Raw genomic sequence first — 24,810 nt, 5'->3', positions numbered from 1 at the left:
CTATATTCTGATCATTGCTCTCTTATTAAATTGCTGCCCTTGAACTTTTAATCCCCTTTTCTGTTCATTTCTGACATAATACTACAATGTGTATAAACACACTGTCAATTATATGTCATTATGGATCGAGACCTTCCGGCACAAGATTCAGAATTTAAACACTTCATTATATAATTCTTTACTTGCAAAAGGAAATGTGTTTTATAAATTAAATTATTAAATATCTGCAAGCTAGCCAATTATCACAATCGTGGTGCATTACTGATTAAAAATGTATTTAAGCACAAAGTTGACCTTGCAGAGCGTGAGATTTATCAGACAGTGTTCTTTTAATAAGCAGAAGGGCAATCATTTTAATTCATTTGTTTTTTTGCTGACTAAGAGCTCTGGCAAGCGAGATTTTTTTTGTCTTTCCTATCCTTCACCTAAGCACTTTGCTGAATTGGAATTTCCACGCACATAATTTACTAATCTGCTTATCAGTGTCAATTTTCCATTCATTCCTCAATTTTTGCCAGATCATCAGTCAACATTATTTCGGGAAGAAAAAAAAAGTAATAAAATAATGATTGCTTTGTTTATTTAAATGGTGAATATTTTTTTTTTTAATTGTTCCATTTTCTAATTAAACCTGAGAGGTAAAATTCTAGTACTGACAGGCTTTTCTCTTTATCTATAAATCTGTCAGCATTTGATTTTCCTAGAGCAGCATATTCAGGACAATACAGATGTCATAAGAAAACAGTTAATCTGCTGACTACTGCACCATCTCTTTTTTTTAAGACTTTACCCTTTTTGTTGTAGCATCCAAAGTTGAGGAATATTTCCTATAATTGTGCAATTGAACTGTATTATAAATCTAACAAATGAAAAACCATTAAAAAAGCAAGGACAGTAGAGAAAGTAAACTAACTCACCTATATTCCCCCACAGATATTGTGCATAAGGGCACATTGTAGTATTACAGTTCCATACAACATTGGAGTGGTGGAGAGTTGAGATGTGACACTCATATAGAGCCGTACTGTATCTCAGCAGGACTGCAATTTTATATGTAGGCATATCATAATATCATTTTATTTTTTTTTACCATTTTGCAACATGCTTGATTGGACATTATATTACAGATGTACCCGCACCCTCCTTCTCTCTTCTATTAGGGATATCTCTATAATATGATGTTGCATCCATGACAGAGGGAAATGGTGTGCGGCACACGCAAGCACTGTCCATATAACACGGTCAGATGTATATGGTCAGGCTGCTCTCTTGCATTCACATAATGGGTAAATTTTATTATTTCAAGCATGCAAATTGCAACTTCAGAGAGGAAGAGTACTAAAACTCTAGTGCCACCTATTGGAAGCCTCAATCCTAAAAGTCAACACCGACCCTTTCCTGAGCCTTGCCGTATGACTTAAGATAAAAGTAAAATCCTAATCTCAATTTCCAGACTCGGTGTTTCAGGGTATTGCCGTTAGTCAGCGAAAGTATGAGATCTGATTTGGCTACGTGAGAGGCTTAAGACTGGGATCTAAGGCTACTTTCACACTTGCGTTTGTAGCAGCTGCGGAGGGCTGCGGACTTCCTCCGTGAAGCCCCGCCCTCCACCACTAGCTCCACCTATTTCTGCATGCGGCCGGCATGCGGCCTGTGTACCTATATTTAACATTAGGTACGCAGGTCGTGCGGCTGTATGCGGATGCTTCCGCATGCGTCATTTTGACGATGCGGAAAAAAAAATTGCTACAAGCTGCGTCCTACGCTGGTCTCCGCATTCTTATTTCGCTTACCTTGGTAAACTGTAAGAGTGATGCCACCATACTTCATCAGAGTAGTCTCATATGTATTTGTTATTAGGAGACTTGCCTACTACTACTTTTATGTATGGGGTCAAATTGACCCTTCAGTACTTATAGGTATGAATTGTAAAATCCGGGCCCCTGAAAAAGTTTCAATTCATTTTGTGCCCTAAAATATACACTACCATGAATAAATAAAAGTCACAAAAACTCAGAACTCATTTGTTAAAATTTTAGAAATTATAGGAAAAAGAAATAGCAAAAGGGTCAAAATGACCCCTCCGGTAGTTCTAGTGTTAAAGAGATTGTCCAGGATTGCCATAGTGATGACCTATGATTAAAATAATAATATTACCATTACTGATAGAGCTGTACTATTACCTTTCTCCACAATTTATATGATATTATATTATAAGTACCCATGATGAGCGAATCTGCAGAAGTTTATTTCTGTGAGATCCACACAAAAAGGTGGGCAAATTTGATTTGGTCTCAATAAGTTTGGTCCAAATCAAAAGTGTTGGATTCCTGCTTTCCTCAGACCACAAAGAGATTACGAAAAGTGCAGTATTAGGTTAAGTGCTCAAGATGAGTTGTGGAGTTTGCAGATTTTTGCCAACATTTCTGCACCTATTAAGTAAATTAGGTTACCTGCTTTTCCCAATTATGTTTTTCATTGTGATTTTTCTACATGCATTTCTATCACGCTTTTTATGCTGCGTTTTTTCTCTCTTGTTGGTATGTCATGTTTCGAACAAAGCTTCCTTGATTTTGATACCTTTCGATTCTAGCTCTACATCGTCTTGATCAGTCTTTGCTCTTTTAGCGTTTTCTAGACCTTATCTTACATTAGATAGCCACATGGGGCGCAATTCACCTAATTATAGAGGACTTAGTGGAGTCCTGTAGTGGGCTATGACAGGTTATTGTAATATGTTATTATTCATTTTAACCCATTCAAGCCCTATAAACAATCAGCAAAAAGGGTGCAAATTAGCCACCATTTTACATGATCCAATCTGAAAAAAAGATTAATTCTGGCAAATCCAAATTTGGAGGGAAATTTGTAATGATTTTGATTTGCTACAAATTAATTTGCTCATCTCTAATGAGTAGATAATACTATCTTGACGTTTGGCTTTAATAGATAAATTATTCATTTTGCACTGTGCAATTTAATTGTTGAAATAATAGTTAATTTATCTTTAAAATATTTCCATTTAGGGGCTTAATTCATTATTTTCTTTGCATCTGAAAGCCATGCATTGTAGTCCTGTCTGTTAGGATATTGAGATGATTGTCGCAAAGCTTATTAAGAAGCTTAATGGTCAGCGTGACAGCAAGATTTCAGGATTATTTTGTCATGTAGCTAATGCATTAAAAATTGGGAAAATATCTCCAACAATTAATGAGAAAATATCTAATATAAAATCCAGATTAAAGGTAATTTTCTGCAGTACATTCCATTTAAGATTCGAATAGACCATGCAATGGTTTAGATTTAGCACTGAATAGCTTTTTCCTCTTTTTCTAACCTATATATTTATTGCTGAACACCCTTTCACTCGTTAAATGTTGAACAGCCTGGATACTGGCAAAAAGCAGATGTAGATGCCTTTTTATACAGTTGAATGGATCACATTATCTTTTGTCATACTTGGGTGCATATAAATGGTTTTACTTTGTTCCAAGATTTTGAACAGTTTGTGCAACATTTTCTCTGCATGAATTAATAAATAAGTAGCCTGTTAAAAGCTTTTGGCAAAATATCTAGATTCCAGTTATTTCATTCCAATAATGTATCTGTGCTGTTTCACTATGAGTATTTTTAATTCCCCATGGCGTTTTGATGTCTATTTTTACTATTTATGTTAGAAAACATAATATATATTTATTTTTCGAGAAAATTTTCACTCTCACATTCCATCATGTGTCTTATTTTTTTATTTTTATCATTCAAAAAGACAAAAAAGTTTTAGGCAATTCATCTTATTAAATTGTGTATATCTAGAATACTTACTGTATGTGAATATTTTTACACAGCTCTAATTGTCATATTTCACATTGTGAAGATCTGTGGTTTTGGGCTGTAATAATCACCTAAGCAAGTGAACGTTGCAACTATTTTTTATTCTTTTGTTCCATGGTTTTACAACAACTCCAAGAATATGGACAAAATACATTGTCCCCAGTCCACAAGATCCCCTCCCTGGTGCCGGTAGTCCCACTGCCCCTGTACCATGTGATATTCACTGTCTCCCAACTTTTGGTTGTCCTACAGATTTCATATCACCCATCAGTATAGTTTGTAGTCACAGTCTGCGCTTCTGAAGATGACAGATAACACAACCAAAGCCCATGTATCCAGCAGCAACAGTCCTTAACAAAGTTTCTCCAATTAAAAAGACAGATCCCTCAAATGTATCAGGTGAAACCAGCCTATGCCAGCAACCAATCTCCAAAATCCATAAGCCATCCATTCATGGGCACTAGGACCTCAGCCATTGATCCTCGCCTCTCGACTTTCTGGTCTCTCTACCAACTCCTCACTAAGCACATAACTTATTGTCTTCCTTTCCTGTATCACCCCATGAAAGGGCAGTAGTGTTCACACTCTCCCCCCAAAGCTAACTGCAGATTGGTGGAGGTATGTTCCTCAGGATAAAACCAACACCTGGGACTGCTTGAGAGACCCCCTGTGTTGACAGCTGCACTGGGTCTACTATCTGCTCTACATTCATTGGTCCCATAGTCTTTAAAACAAGCCATCCCCTCACAGACATCTTCATTCATTATCCTTTTATTAAAGAAGGACTTCCACTGTTATGATTAAACTGGTGGTTAGGAGCACTAGAAATGACCAGATGAGCAAACTAGTAATACAGGACGAGCTCTGGGAAGTAGGAGCTCTGCTGACCGCAACCCCTAATCCTATCACAACAACTAGAAATAGCCATGGAGCGTTCCTGACTCTACCTAGACGCCTCTTCACAGCCTAAGAGCTAACTACCCCTAAAGATAGAAAATACAGCCTACCTTGCCTCAGAGAAATTCCCCAAAGAAATAGGCAGCCCCCCACACATATTGACTGTGAGTTAAGATGGAAGTCACAAACACAGGAATGAAATAGGTTTCAGCAAAGGAGGCCAGCCTTAACTAAACAGACTGAGGATAGAAAAGGTATCTTTGCGGTCAGCATAAAAAACTAACAAAAAACCACGCAGAGTGTGCAAAAGAAACCACTGCACCGACTCATGGCCTGGTGGTGCCACTCTGCATCCCAGAGCTTCCAGCTAACAGGACAAAATCATGATAGTAAGCTGGACAAAAAAACAGTGGTAACAAATAAGCTAGCAGGGACTTAGCTTTTGCTGAAGTAGACAGGTCATCTGAAAGATCCAAGAGAACTGAACCAGTACTAGGACATGACAGCTGGCATCAAGTAACGATCTGAGTGGAGTTAAATAGAGCAGCCAGCCAAGGTCTAAACGAGATCAGCTGGAGAAGGAACCTCAGAACCAGCAGCTCCACTCACAGCCACCAGAGGGAGTCCATGAACAGAACTCGCCGAAGTACCATTCATTACCACAGGAGGGAGCTCGAGAACCGAATTCACAACATTCCACCAAAGTTTTTATCCTCTTCAGTCCTCTGCAATCATCATATTCTATAGCACTGTGTACTTTCATTTGCTCATTTTGCTTTTCTACCCAGTTAATTCTTCTCTTTTCTGGTAGGTCTCTAACATAACATAAGTAAAAACTTACTAGCTGAATCCTTGTAAACTCTATGTAGAAACAGGTGGTCAATTTTCCCTGTATGACTTATGAGTCACTGCAAAAGTCTCTGGCAGGGGAAGGAGTGGAGCAGCAAGGTCAAGAGTTGAAGAGGGGAATGATTTGTGTAGGGAAAAGAGACTTACTGTTTCTACAGAGAGAGGATAAAACAGAAAAATAACTGCATAAAATGGCGAAATAAGCAATTGTAAGTACACAGTGATAATTGTGCATTGCTGGAGTCATGTTCCTCAGAACAAACCTATCACCTGGGACTACATGAGACCCCTGTGCTGTCTGCTCTGCTGCATCTACTGTCCGCTCTATATGCATTGGTCCCATAGTCTTTAGAACAGGGCCAGCTCCTCACAAACTTCTTCATTCATTAACCTTTTATTAAAGAAGCACTCCCATCAAAGTTTTGCCCTCTTAATATATTGCCATCATCACATTATATAACACTGTGTACTTACAATTGCTCATTTTGCCTTTCTACCCAGTTAGTTCTTTTCTTTTCTATTAGGTTTCTGATATCACAAGAGTAAAAATTGACTAGCTGAATCCTTCTAAATTTTATGTATAAACAGGAGGCCAATTTTCATGGTATGAGTCTCTGGTAGGGGAGGAGCGGAGCAGCTGGGTCAGGAGTTGCAAATGGGAATGATTTATGTAGGAAAAAGAGACTTCCTGATTCTACAAACAGCAGAGAAAACATAGATTAACTGAATAAAAAGGCAAAATGAGCAATTGTAAATACACAGCGCTATATAATATGATGATTGCAATATATAAAAAGAACACAAACTTTGATATGAGTCGTTCTATAAGATTACTGTAAAATGTTTTATTCTAAGTTTTTTGTAAAACTTTTTTTTCAGATTTTTTATTGTCATTTTTACATTTTTGATGTTGTGAATTTAATTATTTATACAAAATTATTATGGTAGTAGAACAAACTGTTAGATTTAGATTCACATTGTACATCTTGCAGAATTCATTGGAAGAGCTGCATGCAAGAGTATGTGCACACAACATCTTTTTCAGGCAAGTGTTGCCTGGAATCAATTTTTAAAAGCACTCAGAAAATGCCAAAAATAATGAACACATGCACAACAATGTCAAAACGATTTGCTGTTCAAATGTTACATATTTTTTTTTCCCTTCTTTTAACCGGATCAGGCTTAAAAAGCCATAAAGAGGCTAAAAGAAGTGACCTGACGATTCATCAGTCGGCTTAGCAGCCGCCACTATTTTATTTGTGAAATGAAAAAAATAAAAGCCCAAAGGCAAAGCCAAAGCTAAAAGGCATCAAAGAAAACATTTTAGAGAAAATACTGCCTGTATTTTCTAGAAGCGTTTTCTACCTCAAAAAGGTAATATTACAGCTTTAATAGCTGTTGGTCCAACACTTGCTTGAGTTATAGCTAATCTTCCTAATCTTCACATACACGTGCATTCTCATAGAGGAAATTGCTTTTGATGACCATGACTGGTGAATGGAAGATGAGGGTTCATAAGAATGATTGGTCTCAACTTTTGACCCATTAAAACATGTCTCCGATTTGCTGACAAAGTAGAAAAATTCTTGTTCGGCAACGGGTTAGAATGTTTATGCTGCTATAAGAATCATAATTGTCGGCGCTGAAGAAAGCTCTACATTCTCATACTATGTTAGCAGACACAGGAGATGTCTTTCTGAAACTGATGGTGGTGTGGGGGGAAATCAGCTGTGTCCAGAGCTTTTCGAGTAAGTACTATGCTAGTAATGGCCCTCTCACAGGAAGTGAGACTGGTCATCAGCAGCATTAGAGGTCATGGACAGAAACAGCCTACTGCTGCTTACACACGTGCTGGCAATAGCATTCACTTAATAAGCAGTGGAAACAGCACTTGAAAATTATGCTTTGTGCTTTCCATTTGTGTGTGTGGCTACCTGTAGCCTCTTACTGTGCTGGAATATTGAGTGTGCAGCAGAGACACATCAAGAGGCAGAGTCAGCCGCACACTGAGTGGGGTGGCATCACTAGCAAGTAGGAGGAGGCAGCCTTAACCTTGTCAAGACTCATCCTCTTCTTTTACTTCATCCTGCTCCTGGATGTCAACTATTCCCAGTACTAACACCCTGGGAAAGTAGATAGCCGTGAGCCACGCAACAGGGGCACAAGAGCCACATGTGACTTACAAGCTACAGGATGGTGCACTCTGTATTACATCATATCTCTCTCTCTGCGAGTCAATTATTATTTTAATATACGGAAATATAAACCGATTTGCTGGCCTCTAAATATTGTCCTTGTAAATAGTCGATTGTTTATAAACAAATATTTACCATTACACCTTTAGAACAAGGGAAGAGACACATTGAAGTTCAGCATGCCCAATCCTACTTTTTCCTAACACCAGTTGTTAGAGGAGACAAGTCAATCATATTCTTATTCATTTTAGTTATCTTTGCATTTAGGCAACTTATTAATACAATTTTTCTCGCGCGCTCCTAATGTAAACACAGACAAGCAATATCAACTTCTGTCAAAATAGTAGTTTGCCAGGTGATGAGGAACCATAGAAATCAACTGCTGATAGTGAAGGTTCTCCTGTCTGTTGTCTGTCATAAAACTATTCCTTGAATTAGAATATTAATGACTTGTCTCTTTTTATGTTGATAATGGCAAGTTGGAAAAAATGCTACAGAAAAATGCTACTTTTAAAAAACTAAGTTATTTAAAAGAATAACTATTCTAATTAGTGCATTTAAAAAGAAATATATATTAATTACTTACTTATTTAATAGACCTCTGCACCTCCTTAAGCTTTATTGCTATTTAGTCAAACCTAATGAAATAACAATACAATAATAATCGCTCAACTTTGGTCAAATTTTCCATTTTTGCATTTTCATTTTTTCTCTTCTGCTTCTATAGAGTCATAACTTTTATATTTTTTCATCAATATGGCTATAATAGGGCATGTTTTTTTGTTGGATGACTTGCATTTTAAAATTAAACACTTCATTTTACCATAAAATATAACAGAAAAAAAATCCAGGTTGAGTGAAATGGTAGAAACTTCCACTATAGTTTTTATTTTATTTTATTTCTTTTTAGTGAGTTTATTGTATGGTAGAATTTATCTAGAAATCTAATTTTCCATGTGAGTAAAATTACAGCCCCCTTTTTTTTCTTTCATTGTTAAAAAAATCCTGAAACATTTTCATCTGTGTTGCTCTTTTTCGAAAACTATAATGTTTGTGCTTTCTATCAAGGTAACTAGATGAGGGCTTGTTTTTTGAAAATTTTTATCACTTTTTATTGCTTTTTTTATGCAAAAAAAATTCAATTCTATTGTTTAAACTTTCGTTCCATTACAGGAATTAATATTCAGATTAATTAATTATATATATTGATACATCGGACTTTTATAGGCATAACAATGCCTGAGGTTTATTTTATTATTTCTTTATTTTTAATAGGGGGAAGAAGAGGTGATTTGAATTTTTACAGTTTTTTTTTATTCTTTTATATTTTTTCAAGTATATTAGGTCAGTTGAACCTGCAATCATCTGATAGCTTATACCATATAATACAATACCACAGTATTGCAGTATATAATTAAAATCAGTATCTCATTCAATGCTTAGCAGACAGATGACCTTCAGAGGAGGATCAATATGGTTGTGACAGGGGTCTTCCGCAGGCCCCTTGCTGTTATAGTAACTTATTGTTCCCCTGTTATCTTACATGGTGCCCACACTGACAGTGACATAACTTAAATATGGTATGTAAATGGTTAACAGCAGCGCCAGGGCTTTTAGAGACTGATGCTGGCTATGTAACGTAATTGACTTCAACCATTTGTAGAGGGAGCTCAGCTCTTGGGCTCCCTTCACATAATAACTCCAGAGCAAGACATAGAGTTATGTCCATATGCACAAGGGGGTTAATATCTGCTCTAATATTTTAACATTAGAAATATAGGCAAAATATGCATAAATGTATATACCATATAGTTGTATCAGAATTGTCAACCCAAATCTTCCTCTATTTGTATAAGATTCTATTTTAATACTTAAGATTTAAATACAACTTACCTTTAGCTCCGTGTGCAGAAAATATTATCTAAAGCTACTAATAAATGGTAGTTCTTAAAAACAATTGACTGACAGCCCACATGAAAGATCATAAGAGCACTGCCTTTACAAGGCCATAAATACTCTAAACAAAAAAAAATAAAGCAGAACTTTCAAAGGTGAAATCATAGCAAAGCCTACTACATAGAACTTTCCAAATATTGAGCAAAATGTATTTTTGCACTTTTCAAATTTTTTTTGTAAACAGTTCAAAAGAAATGATGACATTTGAAAGCTTGAAGAAAAATGATTCAACTAGACTGTTTTACCTTATACATGTTCTTCTTTGTTTTCCTAAATAGTGAAAAGGTCCATAGATTTTAAGTCTAGAGGATTTAAATTGTTTCCAGGGAAAGACATCAGCAGCAAGTTTTCTATCTGTGAGTGTACCCATTTTCGTTTCTACTTTTGGTGCATCGTTGACCTTTTGTGTCTGTGTATATTCTTGTTATTAAAGCATTGTTTAACGCCAATGTATATATTTTTTACCTTTAGCCTGCATGTTATTCTTTCCAACATAATGGTCTTACGTTAGGGTTAATCAATTTATGTTTTTTGTTTGGTCTTTTGGGATCTGCTTACATGAACATTTTTGAGCACAGGAAGTATCAGATTTTGAACCGGCAGTAGTCTCCGCAAGTAAAGATGCAATTGGAAAACTTTTCTTTCTATTTGCACAGACTGTGGTATGCAATCCTTGTGGATTTCTGGAATTTTAGTTGCGATACTCTTTTCCTTTGCTCATTCTTCAGCTACCAATAAACTTTGCATTTGTGAATAGGAAATATAGTTCTTAAAATACTCTAAGATCTATTTTACTGGTGCAAATTTTAAGACTTTTTATAAATGTTTTCAATCTATCTTCTTTTTATATCAAGGTATTGGCAAGTGCATATTTTAAGTAAATAAACATGGGATATAAAAATATAGTTTTCGCTTTTTCAGAAGAGACATGCACCGCTATTTCTAAAGCAGAGAAAACAAAGACATTGCTAAGACACACTCTTTTCTTGCCTGGATCAGAGCTTCCAATGATATATTTCTTGATTATGAGCAACTTAAATCCAACTTATTCTTAATAATACCTCTTAGTGACCGGGCCACATTTTTCAAATCAGCAATGTATCAATTTTTGTTCCAATAACTTTAGAATGATTCAACACAGCTCAGTTTGTATTTTCATAACACATTAAATTTTATGTTAATGGTAATATTAGATTGAAGTGTTTTAAGTTTATTTATATAAATATCATAAATTTGATTTAAAAAATAGCAATTAGCAACTTTGAATGATTATCCCTTTAATTTAGAGATGTCTACTTTACATAAGGACCATCTGTAAAATGTCATTTTATTTTGTTAGGATGTTAGAAGGTTTAAAAATGTAGCAGCAATTTTTCATTTTTGAAATGAAATTTACAAAACTTTTTTTTAAGGGACCTGTTCAGTTCTGAAGAGACTAAATATTGGAAACCCCCCAAAAGATTACACCATTTTAAACACAAAACCACTCAATATATTCAAAACTGCAGTCAGGAAGTTTATTAACCCTTCAGGGGCTTTCGGGATTTAAGTCAAAGTGGCGCAACAGGAATAGAAATTTGTATTTTTACCACCTAAATGTTGCTAACTTCTGAATAGGTGATTATAGTTGGCAAACTTTAAGGTCATTATTTGGCCACGAATTGCCATGGCAATCATCAAGACCACACAATCATGATTTCAGATTTCCAATAGATTTAAAAAGGGAGTACCAACACTTTTTGTTAGGGGTCGAGTTCCCGCCTCTGCACAGGGTGAATCTCGGGCCATCTCCACTGCGATCTCCCATTCTTCTTCTGCCACAGTGGAGCCTGCTCAGCGGAGATGTCGGTCCTTGCGTCTCGCTCAATCTGACTCTGTACAAAGAGTTACTGCTGCTTTTCCTGCTTCTGCCATGGAAGTCAGTGCTGGGCAGCGGCGAGCAGACGCTTCTGGGACTAAGTCCTGCTTTTCTCGTTCTGAGCATGCCCAGAGTAAGATCTCTCAGTGGAGATCGATGGTCACATGATCAGATACTGCAGCTAAGGCCATTGGTCCTTCAGGAAGTTCCTGTAGGTGCACACACTCTGTGGCAGCCTCTCATTGGTCCTTCTAGGAAGGTCCTGTATGTGCTGCAACTATTTAAGGCTCGCATGGCCGCACGGCCATGCGCTAGTATTGTTCTATGTTATGTGCTTTGTGCCAGTGTGGTCATGTGAGTTTGTGTTCAGGGACCTGGCTGAAATAAGCCCCTAGAATGCTGGCACCTCCGGCAAGGAGATTTTGTGTAAATGTATTCAGGGACCTGGCTGAAATAAGCCCCTAGAATGCTGGCACCTCCGGCAAGGAGTTTGTGTGCATGCATGACCTCTGACTGCTCTCTGTTGAGTAGTTAGCCTGTGCCATTGTGAAGTCAAACAGGGCGCAGTGCTTTGAGTTTTGGCTACTCTGTGAAGTAACAGGGCTAGCTCATACCACCATATAGTTCCGCCGTTTGCTAGCAGCAGGTTCTCCTGCACGTTGGACCCCGTGCTCAAGCTCAGCTGTGGATGTTACCGCAGTAGCTGTACAGGCTGCTAAGCGTGGCTGCAGCAACCTTGTCCACTGCCACCCCTGTTCCGACATTATCCCGCCTCCCGCTGCCAGAAAATTTTTCTGGAGATAGCAAATCTTGTAGGGGATTCGTGAGTCAGTGCTCTATTTACCTCGAGCTCCTGGCTGCACGTTTTCCCACAGAGCGGGCTAAGGTGGGATTTATTGTGTCTCTCTTGTCGGACAGAGCGTTGGAATGGGCTACGCCACTGTGAGAGTGTGGCGATCATGTGGTGCAGAGTGTTCCGCTGTTCCTGAGCACTCTGAAACAGGTCTTTTTAGGACCTCGAGTCACCCATGACACGGCACTCCAACTGCTGGCATTAACTCAGGGTGTGTCCTTTTTTCAGCCATTTTGCCATCCACTTCCGTACTTTAGCTTCAGAGCTGGAGTGGTCGGACAAAGCCCTTATCCCCATATTTTGGAGGGGGCTGGCTGATCACGTAAAGGATGCTCTGGCCACTAGGGAGATTCCTGCCACACTGGAGGAGTTAATAACTGTCTCTACTCATATTGACCTCCGTTTTAACAAGCGGAGGTTAGAGCGAGCCCAGTGTAGGCAGATGTTTCGGCTGGCTCCCACCTTTGCCAAACCTCTCCGGTCTGGTCCTGGTTCCTGAGTCACATGAGGCCATGGAAGTGTCACAAGCGGGATCTAAGTCCCGGACCGCTTGTGCACTCAAGGTCTTTCATGTTTGCCAGTAGTCAGGACATCTTTCCACCAGATGTCCCCAGTGGTCGAGGAAACATCAGCGTCTAGTAGGTGGAAGTACACTAGACACGGCGACGTTTGCCTCCAAATTGTCCTTTAAGGGGACAATTATTATGGGCTCATCCTCCCACTCGGTAGAGCTCTGCATGGATTCTGGGGTGGAGGGCAATTTTATGTCTTCTGCCTTCGCCCAATGTCACGCAATACCCCTGGTTATGCTAGCTCATCCAGTAATGGTACGAGTGGTGAATGGGTTGACACTGCCCTCACAGATAACACACCAGACCTTCCCTTTTACTCTGTCCATGTCGACATCCCATCAGATTATATCTCTGCTCGTCATTCCTGAGGGAATTGATGAGGTCCTGTTGGGGATACCTTGGCTACGGTACCACTCTCCTCATATCGAGTGGTCCTCAGGCAGAATTTTGGGATGGGGTGAATCTTGTGGGGGTAGGTGTCAGAGGGAGTGCGTTCAGGTTGCTACTACAGAGGTACCCGCAGATCTATCCTCTCTCCCCAAGCAATATTGGTCTTATGCTGACGTGTTCTCCAAAAAGGCGGCGGAGACCCTTCCGCCCCATCGCCCCTATGACTGTCCTATTGACCTCTTGCCTGGTGCTGAGCCTCCCCGGGGTCGAGTCTATCCGTTATCTCTCCCGGAGACGGAGGCAATGTCTCAGTACATTCAAGAGAATCTGGCAAGAGGGTTCATCAGGAAGTCAGTGTCACCTGCTGGGGCTTGGTTCTTCTTCGTACAGAAGAAGAATGGGGAACTGCGTCCATGCATAGATTACAGGGGTCTTATCGCCATCACCGTTAAGAATAAGTATCCTTTGCCCTTGATATCTGAGCTCTTTGATAGGCTTCGGGGAGCAAGGGTATTTACTAAATTAGATCTGCAGGGTGCTTTCAACCTGATTCGCATATGTGAGAGGGACGAAAGGAAGACGGCTTTTAACACCAGGGATGGGCACTATTAATATCTGTTGATGCACTTCGGGCTCTGTAATGCCCCAGCTGTTTTCCAAGACTTTGTGAACAACATCTTCCGGGATATGCTCTCCACCTCGGTCATAGTCTATCTGGATGATATTCTCATCTACTCTCCAGATATTGACTCCCACCGGAGAGATGTTTGCAAAGTCTTCGACCTCCTATGGGCAAGCTCCCTCTATGCCAAGTTGGAGAAGTGTATGTTCGAGCAGGAGTCCTTACTTTTCCTAGGCTATATCATCTCCACCAAGGGATTGTCTATGGATCCTGCCAAACTACAGGCTGTGATGGACTGGCAGGAACCACATTTTCTTAAAGCGGTGCAGCGCTTTATGGGGTTCATTAATTATTATTGCCAGTTCATTCCGCACTTCTCAACTTTGGTAGCTCCCTTGGTTGCCCTAACCAAGAAGGGAGCAAATCCCAAATTGTGGTCTGAGGAGGTCTCCAAGACCTTTAACTCCTTAAAGTCACACTTCTCTAGCGCTCAGATCCTACATCGCCCCGATGTAGGTAAGCCTTTTATCATGGAGGTGGATGCCTCATCTGTTGGTGCTGGAGCAGTTCTCTTCCAAAAGGATGCTCAAGGTCGGAAGCATCCTTGCTTCTTCTTTTCTAAGACCTTCTCACCAGCAAAGAGGAATTATTCCATTGGGGACAGGGAGTTGCTAGCCATGAAGTTGGCTTTCTCGGAGTGGAGACATCTCTTGGAGGGAGCTCGTTTTCCCTTCCAAGTCTTCACAGATCATATAAAATTGGTGTACCTACAGACAGCCCAGTAGTTAAATTCTTGCCAGGCCAGATGGTCCTTGTTCTTCTCCCGGTTTCATTTCACCCTCCATTTTCTTTCTGGGGAGAAGAACATTCATGCCGACACACTCTCTTGCTCCGTTGTGTCATCTGTGGAGGAGGAAGAGGAGCCTCGGCTTATTGTCCCCACTGAGAGCCTGAGAACTGTTGCCCCGGTTTCGCTAGATTGTGCCTCCGGGCAAGAATTTTGTACCATCCAGTTTGTGACCGGAGGTTCTCTCTTGGGCACACTCGTCCAGGGTGGGTGGACATTTTGGTTCCCAAAGGACATCTGAGTTACTGGCAAGGACATACTGGTGGCCGCATATGGCTTGTGATGTCGCAGACTATGTTCAGGTGTGTGGCTCTTGCACCAAGAACAAGTCCCCTCGGCAACGGCCAGCTGGGTTACTTTACCCTCTGCCGGTGGCGGACAGGCCCTGGGAGATGGTCGGGATGGACTTTGTGGTGGGCTTACCCAAGTCTCGTAACTGCACCATTATCTGGGTGATCACCGACCATTTTTCCAAAATGGTTCATATGGTGCCTCTTCCACGGCTACCTTCTGCATTGGCTCTGGCAGCCTTGTTCATCAAGCATATCTTTCGCTTACACGGTATGCCGGACCAGATTGTCAGTGACCAGGGTCCCCAGTTTGCATCTCGATTCTGTAGGGAGCTTTGTCGTCTACTCAGTATTGAGTTAAATCGCTCCTCGGCTTATCATCCCGAGACGAATGGGTTGTTTGAGAGGGCTAATCAGACTCTGGTCACTTATTGACGACATTTTGTTTCTGCCAGGCAGGATGACTGGGCATTTTTGTTACCATGGGCTGAGTTTGCCCTTAACAACGCTGTAGCTGACTCCACTGGTCAGACTCCTTTCCTCCTTAATTACCGCCAATATCCACGGGTTCCTGTGCCTATGCCCGTGTCCTCTGCTGACTCCAGGGTGGCAGACTGGGCAGTGGAGGCATGAGACATTTGGGACTCAGGATGCCATCCGGGCCTCCAAGGAGAGAATGAGGTCCTCCGCCGATGCACATCGGCGCCCTGCCCCGACCTTTGCTCCTGGCGACTTAGTGTGGCTCTCTGCTAGTAAAATCAAGCTGCGTCTTGAGTCCACTAAGTTTGCACCTCTTTACTTGGGTCCCTTCAAGGTCCTTGAACAGGTTAATCCTGTGGTCTACCATCTAGCCCTTCCTCCACGCCTTGGTATCACCGACACCTTTCATGTGTCCCTCCTTAAGCCCGTATACATGTCCCGGTTTTCTGAGTCATCTGCCGGGACATCAGGTTTGTCTACGGACGATTACGAGGTGAACGCTATTTTGGGGTGCAACGTGGTTTGTGGCAAAAAATTTTATTTGGTGGACTGGAAGGGTTACGGTCCTGAGGATATGTCCTGGGAGCCTCCTGAGCACATTCGGGCTCCGCAGCTCATTGCTGCCTTCGAACGTAGTGAGGCCCAAGGAGGGGGGCCCTAGGAGGGGGGTAATGTTAGGGGTCTTGTTCCCCCCTCTGCACAGGGGGAATCTCTGGCCATCTCCACTGCAGTCTCCCATTCTTGTGGAGCCTGCTCAGCGGAGACGTCGGTCCCAGCGTCTCGCTCAGTCTGTCTCTGTACAAAGAGTTACTGCTGCTTTTCCTGCTTCTGCCATGGAAGTCAGTGCTGGGCAGCAGCGAACAGATGCTTCTGGGACTAAGTCCTGCTTTTCTCGTTCTGAGCATGCCCAGAGTAAGATCTCTCAGTGGAGATCGAGGGTCACATGATCAGATACTGCAGCTAAGGCCATTGGTCCTTCAGGAAGGTCCTGTAGGTGCTCACGCTCTGTGGCAGCCTCTCATTGGTCCTTCTAGGAAGGTCCTGTATGTGCTGCAACTATTTAAGGCTCGCATGGCCACACGGCCATGCACTAGTATTGTTCTATGTTATGTGCTTTGTGCCAGTGTGGTCATGTGAGTTTGTGTTCAGGGACCCGGCTGAAATAAGCCCTTAGAAAGCTGGCACCTCCGGCGAGGAGATTTTGTGTGAATGTATTCAGGAACCTGGCTGAAATATGCCCCTAGAATGCTGGCACCTCCGGCGAGGAGTTTGTGTGCATGCATGACCACTGACTGCTCTCTGTTGAGTAGTTAGCTTGTGCCACTGTGAAGTCAAACAGGGCACAGTGCTTTGAGTTTCAGCTACTCTGTGAAGTAACAGGGTTAACTCATACCGCCATATAGTTCCGCCATTTGCTAGCAGCAGGTTCTCCTGCACGGTGGACCCCGGGCTGCGAACGCATCAATTATAATAAAACCTCTATATTTACTCGGTGTTTTCCTCTAGCCCTAACACTTTGTTAGCCATCTCGACGATTTAGTCACTATTGACTGCAGCATCTAAGGGGTTAAACGGCAATGGCTGGTGCCAACACCAATTGTGGCTGGTGCATCTAGGTGTCCACTATAGTGCATTATCACCTGTTGGGGGATGCTATTCACTTATATCTCAGGTCAGTAAAAATACATATTGGTGGTCACTAAGGGGTTAAAAACAATTTCTACAAAAAGGTCCATATGTCACATTGCTGTATTACATGGCTTGGTCACTCTATATTCATAGTAGCCAAGAAACTGAGAATAATCATAACCGCTTTCTCTGAAATCCTTGGGTCTCTCATGCCAGGTCAGGATTTTCTACTCTATTGAAACCCGGTACTTTGTTGCACATGCCATACTTCATGACTAGTGTTGAGCATTCCGATACCGCAAGTATCGGGTATCGGCCGATACTTGCGGGTATCGGAATTCCGATACCGAGATCCGATACTTTTGTGGTATCGGGTATCGGTATCGAAACAACATTAATGTGTAAAATTAAGAATTAAAATAAAAAATATTGCTATACTCACCTCTCCGACGCAGCCTGGACCTCACCGAGGGAACCGGCAGCGTTCTTTGCTTAAAATGCGCGCTTTTACTTCCTTCCGTGACGTCACGGCTTGTGATTGGTCGCGTGCCGCCCATGTGGCCGCGACGCGACCAATCACAGCAAGCCGTGACGTAATTTTCAGGTCCTCAATGCCTAATTCTAGGCATTCAGGAATTTAAAATTACGTTCCGGCTTGTGATTGGTCGCGTCGCGGTCACATGGGCGACGCAACCAATCACAAGCCGTGACGTCATGGGAAGCAGGAGACGCACGCATTTTTAAAATTACGTCACGGCTTGTGATTGGTTGCGTGCCGCCCATGTGACCGCGACGCGACCAATCACAGCAAGCCGTGACGTAATTTCAGGTCCTCAATGCAGAAATAGGCATCAGGACCTGAAATTACCGTATATACTCGAGTATAAGCCGAGATTTTCAGCCCAAATTTTTGGGCTGAAAGTGCCCCTCTCGGCTTATACTCAAGTCATGATCGGTGGTGGGGTCGGCGGGTGAGCACTGTCATATACTCACCTAGTCCCGGCGATCCTGGCGCTCCCCCTGCCCGTCACACTGTCTTCGGTGCCGCAGCCTCTTCCCCTGAGCGGTCACGTGGGACCGCTCATTAGAGAAATGAATAGGCGGCTCCACCTCCCATAGGGGCGGAGCCGCCTATTCATTTCTCTAATGAAGCGGTGCCGGTGACCGCTGACAGAGGAAGAGGCTGCGGCACCGAAGACCAGCTGTCCGGGGGAAGGAGCGGGACGCCGGGAGCAGGTAAGTATGACATATTCACCTGTCCTCGTTCCACACACCGGGCGTCGCGCCATCTTCCCGGCGTCTCTCCGCTCTGACTGTTCAGGCAGAGGGCGCGATGACGCCTATAGTGTGCGCGCCGCCCTCTGCCTGATCAGTCAGTGCAGAGAGACGCCGGGAAGATGGCGCCGAGGAGCTGCAAGCAAGACAGGTGAGTATGTGTTTTTTTTTTTTTTTATTGCAGCAGCAGCAGCAGCAGCTATGGGGCAATAATGGACGGTGCAGAGCACTATATGGCACAGCTATGGGGCAACGGTGCAGAGCACTATATGGCACAGCTATGGGGCAACGGGGCAGAGCACTATATGGCACAGCTATGGGGCAATGGTGCAGAGCACTATATGGCACAGCTATGGGGCAATAATGGACGGTGCAGAGCACTATATGGCACAGCTATGGGGCAACGGTGCAGAGCACTATATGGCACAGCTATGGGGCAACGGTGCAGAGCACTATATGGCACAGCTATGGGGCAATGGTGCAGAGCACTATATGGCACAGCTATGGGGCAATGGTGCAGAGCACTATATGGCACAGCTATGGGGCAATAATGGACGGTGCAGAGCACTATATGGCACAGCTATGGGGCAATAATGGACGGTGCAGAGCACTATATGGCACAGCTATGGGGCAACGGTGCAGAGCACTATATGGCACAGCTATGGGGCAACGGTGCAGAGCACTATATGGCACAGCTATGGGGCAATGGTGCAGAGCACTATATGGCACAGCTATGGGGCAATGGTGCAGAGCACTATATGGCACAGCTATGGGGCAATAATGGACGGTGCAGAGCACTATATGGCACAGCTATGGGGCAACGGTGCAGAGCACTATATGGCACAGCTATGGGGCAATGGTGCAGAGCACTATATGGCACAGCTATGGGGCAATGGTGCAGAGCACTATATGGCACAGCTATGGGGCAACGGTGCAGAGCACTATATGGCACAGCTATGGGACAACGGTGCAGAGCATTATATATATGGCACAGCTATGGGGCAACGGTGCAGAGCACTATATGGCACAGCTATGGGGCAACGGTGCAGAGCACTATATGGCACAGCTATGGGGCAATAATGGACGGTGCAGAGCACTATATGGCACAGCTATGGGGCAATGGTGCAGAGCACTATATGGCACAGCTATGGGGCAACGGTGCAGAGCACTATATGGCACAGCTATGGGGCAATGGTGCAGAGCACTATATGGCACAGCTATGGGGCAATGGTGCAGAGCACTATATGGCACAGCTATGGGGCAATAATGGACGGTGCAGAGCACTATATGGCACAGCTATGGGGCAACGGTGCAGAGCACTATATGGCACAGCTATGGGGCAATGGTGCAGAGCACTATATGGCACAGCTATGGGGCAATGGTGCAGAGCACTATATGGCACAGCTATGGGGCAACGGTGCAGAGCACTATATGGCACAGCTATGGGACTACGGTGCAGAGCATTATATATATGGCACAGCTATGGGGCAACGGTGCAGAGCACTATATGGCACAGCTATGGGGCAACGGTGCAGAGCACTATATGGCACAGCTATGGGGCAATAATGGACGGTGCAGAGCACTATATGGCACAGCTATGGGGCAATGGTGCAGAGCACTATATGGCACAGCTATGGGGCAATGGTGCAGAGCACTATATGGCACAGCTATGGGGCAACGGTGCAGAGCACTATATGGCACAGCTATGGGACAACGGTGCAGAGCACTATATGGCACAGCTATGGGACAACGGTGCAGAGCATTATATATATGGCACAGCTATGGGGCAATAATGGACGGTGCAGAGCACTATATGGCACAGCTATGGGGCAATGGTGCAGAGCACTATATGGCACAGCTATGGGGCAATGGTGCAGAGCACTATATGGCACAGCTATGGGGCAATGGTGCAGAGCACTATATGGCACAGCTATGGGACAATGGTGCAGAGCATTATATATATGGCACAGCTATGGGGCAATGGTGCAGAGCACTATATGGCACAGCTATGGGGCAATGGTGCAGAGCACTATATGGCACAGCTATGGGGCAATGGTGCAGAGCACTATATGGCACAGCTATGGGGCAACGGTGCAGAGCACTATATGGCACAGCTGTGGGACAATGGTGCAGAGCATTATATATATGGCACAGCTATGGGACAACGGTGCAGAGCACTATATGGCACAGCTATGGGGCAATGGTGCAGAGCACTATATGGCACAGCTATGGGGCAACGGTGCAGAGCATTATATATATGGCACAGCTATGGGGCAACGGTGCAGAGCATTATATATATGGCACAGCTATGGGGCAACGGTGCAGAGCATTGTATATATGGCACAGCTTTATGTGGATTATCTATGGGGCAATGGTGCAGAGCATTGTATATATGGCACAGCTTTATGTGGAGCATCTATGGGGCCATAATGAACGGTGCAGAGCATTATATGTGGCACAGCTTTATGTGGAGCATCTATGGGGCCATAATGAATGGTATGGAGTATCTATTTTTAATTTTGAAATTCACCGGTACCTGCTGCATTTTCCACCCTAGGCTTATACTCGAGTCAATAAGTTTTCCCAGTTTTTTGTGGCAAAATTAGGGGGGTCGGCTTATACTCGGGTCGGCTTATACTCGAGTATATACGGTACGTCACGGCTTGCTGTGATTGGTCGCGTCGCGGTCACATGGGCGGCACGCAACCAATCACAAGCCGTGATGTAATTTTAAAAATGCGCGCGTCTCCTGCCTCCCGTGACGTCACGGCTTGTGATTGGTCGCATCACCCATGTGACCGCGACACGACCAATCACAAGCCGGAACGTAATTTTAAATTCCTGAATGCCTAGAATTAGGCATTGAGGACCTGAAAATTACATCACGGCTTGCTGTGATTGGTCGCGTCGCGGCCACATGGGCGGCACGCGACCAATCACAAGCCGTGACGTCACGGAAGGAAGTAAAAGCGCGCATTTTAAGCAAAGAACGCTGCCGGTTCCCTCGGTGAGGTCCAGGCTGCGTCGGAGAGGTGAGTATAGCAATATTTTTTTATTTTAATTCTTTATTTTACACATTAATATGGATCCCAGGGCCTGAAGGAGAGTTTCCTCTCCTTCAGACCCTGGGAACCATCAGGAATACCGTCCAATACTTGAGTCCCATTGACTTGTATTGGTATCGGGTATCGGTATCGGATTAGATCCGATACTTTGCCGGTATCGGCCGATACTTTCCGATACCGATACTTTCAAGTATCGGACGGTATCGCTCAACACTATTCATGACATCACAATCTCTAGTGCAAATGCAGAACTATCCTGTATTCCATCAGAGATGAAAGTCTCAGCCTAGCATGAGAGGCCTAGGGATTTTAACATGAGCGGTGGTGATCATAAGATGTGTCAAGGATAGGATGGCTGACAGTGAGGAGCAGAGGATCTGGAGTGGTAAGCAGTAAGGTGAGTTAAGTCATTGTTTTTTTTATTTTGCATGTGTTGCATTTATTATGCTCTGGGTTCTGGAAAAACCCTTGATCATAAGGGACATTAAATTTGCTGAAAATAACCTTACTGTAAATCAAATTTACCAGGAAACAGCTGAATAACAATTTGCCTCATATGCTAATCTCTAGTCTAACGCTTCATCGTGACGCTATTATGGGCTACACTATGAAATCAGGTAAAATCATAGTCTTCCCATGATGATCCTCAGAAAATATATTTCTAATGTAGGCTCAAAATTAAATGTGCATAGCCCGTTCTTTGATGACCAGTTTTAAAGGGTTATTTGAAGAATGCTAGGTCATGTTTGAAATGGGTCATTGTCTGTGGTCACCATTACTGATGAGTGAGTATGCTCTTTACTCCGGTTTTCCGAGCATGCTCGGGTGGTCTCCAAATATTTGGGTGTGCTCTGTTGTGAACTCTATTTTTGGGCTCCCTCTAGTGGTCACAAGCGGTACTGTGTAGTGTTGTCTTTCTGCAGGTTGGCAGCATCAGCTGGTTTGTTATCCTTGATTGGTTTCCTATTTAGCTCACCTGGAGACTCAGTTCCTTGCCTGCTATCAATGTATTCAGTGCTCTTCAGATTCCTTGTGACTACCTTGCTCCCAGTCTCTCCAAGACAAGCTAAGTTTTTGTTTGTTCATTTTTGATTATCAGCATTCATCATGTTTCTTGTCCAGCTTGCTAAAATGTGATTTCCTCGCTTGCTGGTTGCTCTAGGGGACTGAGTTTCTCCCCCCACACCGTTAGTTGGTGCGGGGGTTCTGGAAATCTCAGTGTGGATTTTTTGTAAGGGTTTTTTACTGACCGCATAGACCCCTTTTCTATTCTCTGCTATCTAGTATTAGTGGGCCTCATTTGCTGAACCTGTTTTCACCCCTGTGTATGTGCCTTCCTCTTACCTCACCGTTATTATTTGTTGGGGGCTTCTATATCTTTGGGGATTATTTCTCTGGAGGCAAGAGAGGTCTTTTTTTCTCTCTAGGGGTAGTTAGTTCCTCAGGCTGGCTCGAGACGTCTAGGATTTTTAGGCACGTTCACCGGCTACTTCTAGTGTGTTTGGATAGGTTCAGATTTGCGGTCAGTCCAGTTTGCCACCTCCCTAGAGCTTGTCCTATGTTTGTTACTTAGCTGGAGTAATTTGTGATCCTCAACCACTAAGGATCATAACAGTGCTCCGAGATTTAGTTTTTGTCACCTCTGCTGCATGATTTGCAGCTGCTAGACAGCCTGAATACATATGGGGATTTCCTAACAAACAGGCAAATACTCGGAGATCACCAGAGCAAGCTCGGAAAACTTGAGTAATGAGCATACTCACTCAATACTAGTCACCATTAAATGGTTCTTCACTAGTGATAAATGTGTACACTCGTTGCTCGGGTTTTCCCGAGCACGCTCGGGTGATCTCCGAGTATTTGTAAGTGCTCGATGATTTACCTTTTATCACCTCAGCTGAATGATTTACAGCTGCTACATGGCTTATTTACAGGTGGGGATTCCCTAGCAACCAGGCAACCCCCACATGTACTCAGCCTGGCTAGTAGCCATAAATCATTTAGCAGAGGTGACAAACTAAATCTCCGAATGCTTACAAATACTCAGACACCACCCGAGCATGCTCGGAAAAACCCAAGCAAAGAGTATACTCGCTCATCACTATTCTTCACCAGTCATCAAGTAATAATTAGCATAATAAATTAGGATCCTTAATTGAATATACTGATAAACTCACAACAGATTAGGAACCTACGTTTAGTCTTACATTTATACTGTGTTACAATAAATATCTAATGTACAATATATGACAGAAATAGTCCCATGTGTGGCCTGAACTGATGTGAAATGACAATAATCCTTTGCTTATCCATGATAGCACAAGCAATTTGTTCAAGCTTGATTCATTATGCCAAAAATATAGAGGAAAAACCACTTGTGATGGAAGCATTATGTGAATGCAAACTTGACATTAAACAGTGTAGAGCTTATTAACTTCATTAATGAAGATAGGTTTAGTGGTAGGAGTGGAAGAATTACCCAGCAGTGATTGCTCTAAAAGAGTACATGGCTGGAGGAAATTGAATAATTAAATAATGGAAATGAAAACATTCTGAAAGCTTTGATGCAGATGTCTTAAGAGATACAAATCGGGAATTAGTTTGTGCAGCTACTTATGATAAATAGCCTGTTTTAAGAGGTCTTATATGACTGAATAAGAGGATGATACTGGATGTGCAATGGGTTTGCATCTAGCTCAATTGTCATGGTTAAAGCAAAACAGTTGCAAACAGAAATCAAAGGGCCCCACAGGAAAACTTATAGGGACCAACCTTCAAAAATGGGAAGAAGAAATGTTAAAATACAAAACTGAATACACTGTGCTTATAATGTAGACTAAAGGTGAAGTGTTTACACAAACATCCAAAGTCTTTAAAAATTGTATAATCAATTATATGCAACTGAATGTGATAGAACTGGACTAGTTCAGCTAATGAAACACACCTTAGATGTATGTTATTTGTAAGCAAAAACATACAGTATGTGTGGTCAATACAAAGGACTGGCACATGACTTATTCCATCCAAAGAACTTACAAAGGACCAGGGGGCATTTATTACAATAAGGACAGATGATTCCAGCAGATACAGTGGAATGTAAAAAGATTTTAGGCACCACTGGTAAAAATTATTGTTATTGTGAACAATTTAGCAAGATGAAATGATCTCTAAAAGTCCTAAAGTTAAAGATGACACATTTCC

At 42.6% G+C, this 24,810-nt stretch overlaps 1 protein-coding gene across 7 annotated transcripts in view; it reads left to right on the top strand.

Moving 5' to 3' along the window:
* Positions 1-24,810, top strand: part of CSMD3 (CUB and Sushi multiple domains 3) — a 1,888,113-nt gene that overhangs the window by 871,335 nt on the left and 991,968 nt on the right. For 2 of the 7 annotated variants that reach the window (XM_077271099.1, XM_077271101.1), the window contains exon 7: positions 10,007-10,084. The exons of the other annotated variants lie outside the window; for them this stretch is intronic. In XM_077271099.1, coding sequence (XP_077127214.1) covers positions 10,007-10,084 — 78 coding nt within the window. The remainder of the gene's footprint in view (positions 1-10,006; positions 10,085-24,810) is intronic. 7 annotated transcript variants of the gene reach the window in all.

Source organism: Ranitomeya variabilis, chromosome 6 (genome assembly GCF_051348905.1).
Source record: "Ranitomeya variabilis isolate aRanVar5 chromosome 6, aRanVar5.hap1, whole genome shotgun sequence".
NCBI classification, from domain to species: Eukaryota; Metazoa; Chordata; class Amphibia; order Anura; family Dendrobatidae; genus Ranitomeya; species Ranitomeya variabilis.
Note: the sequence above shows the minus strand (reverse complement) of the source record. Positions and strands in the feature narration are given on the sequence as shown.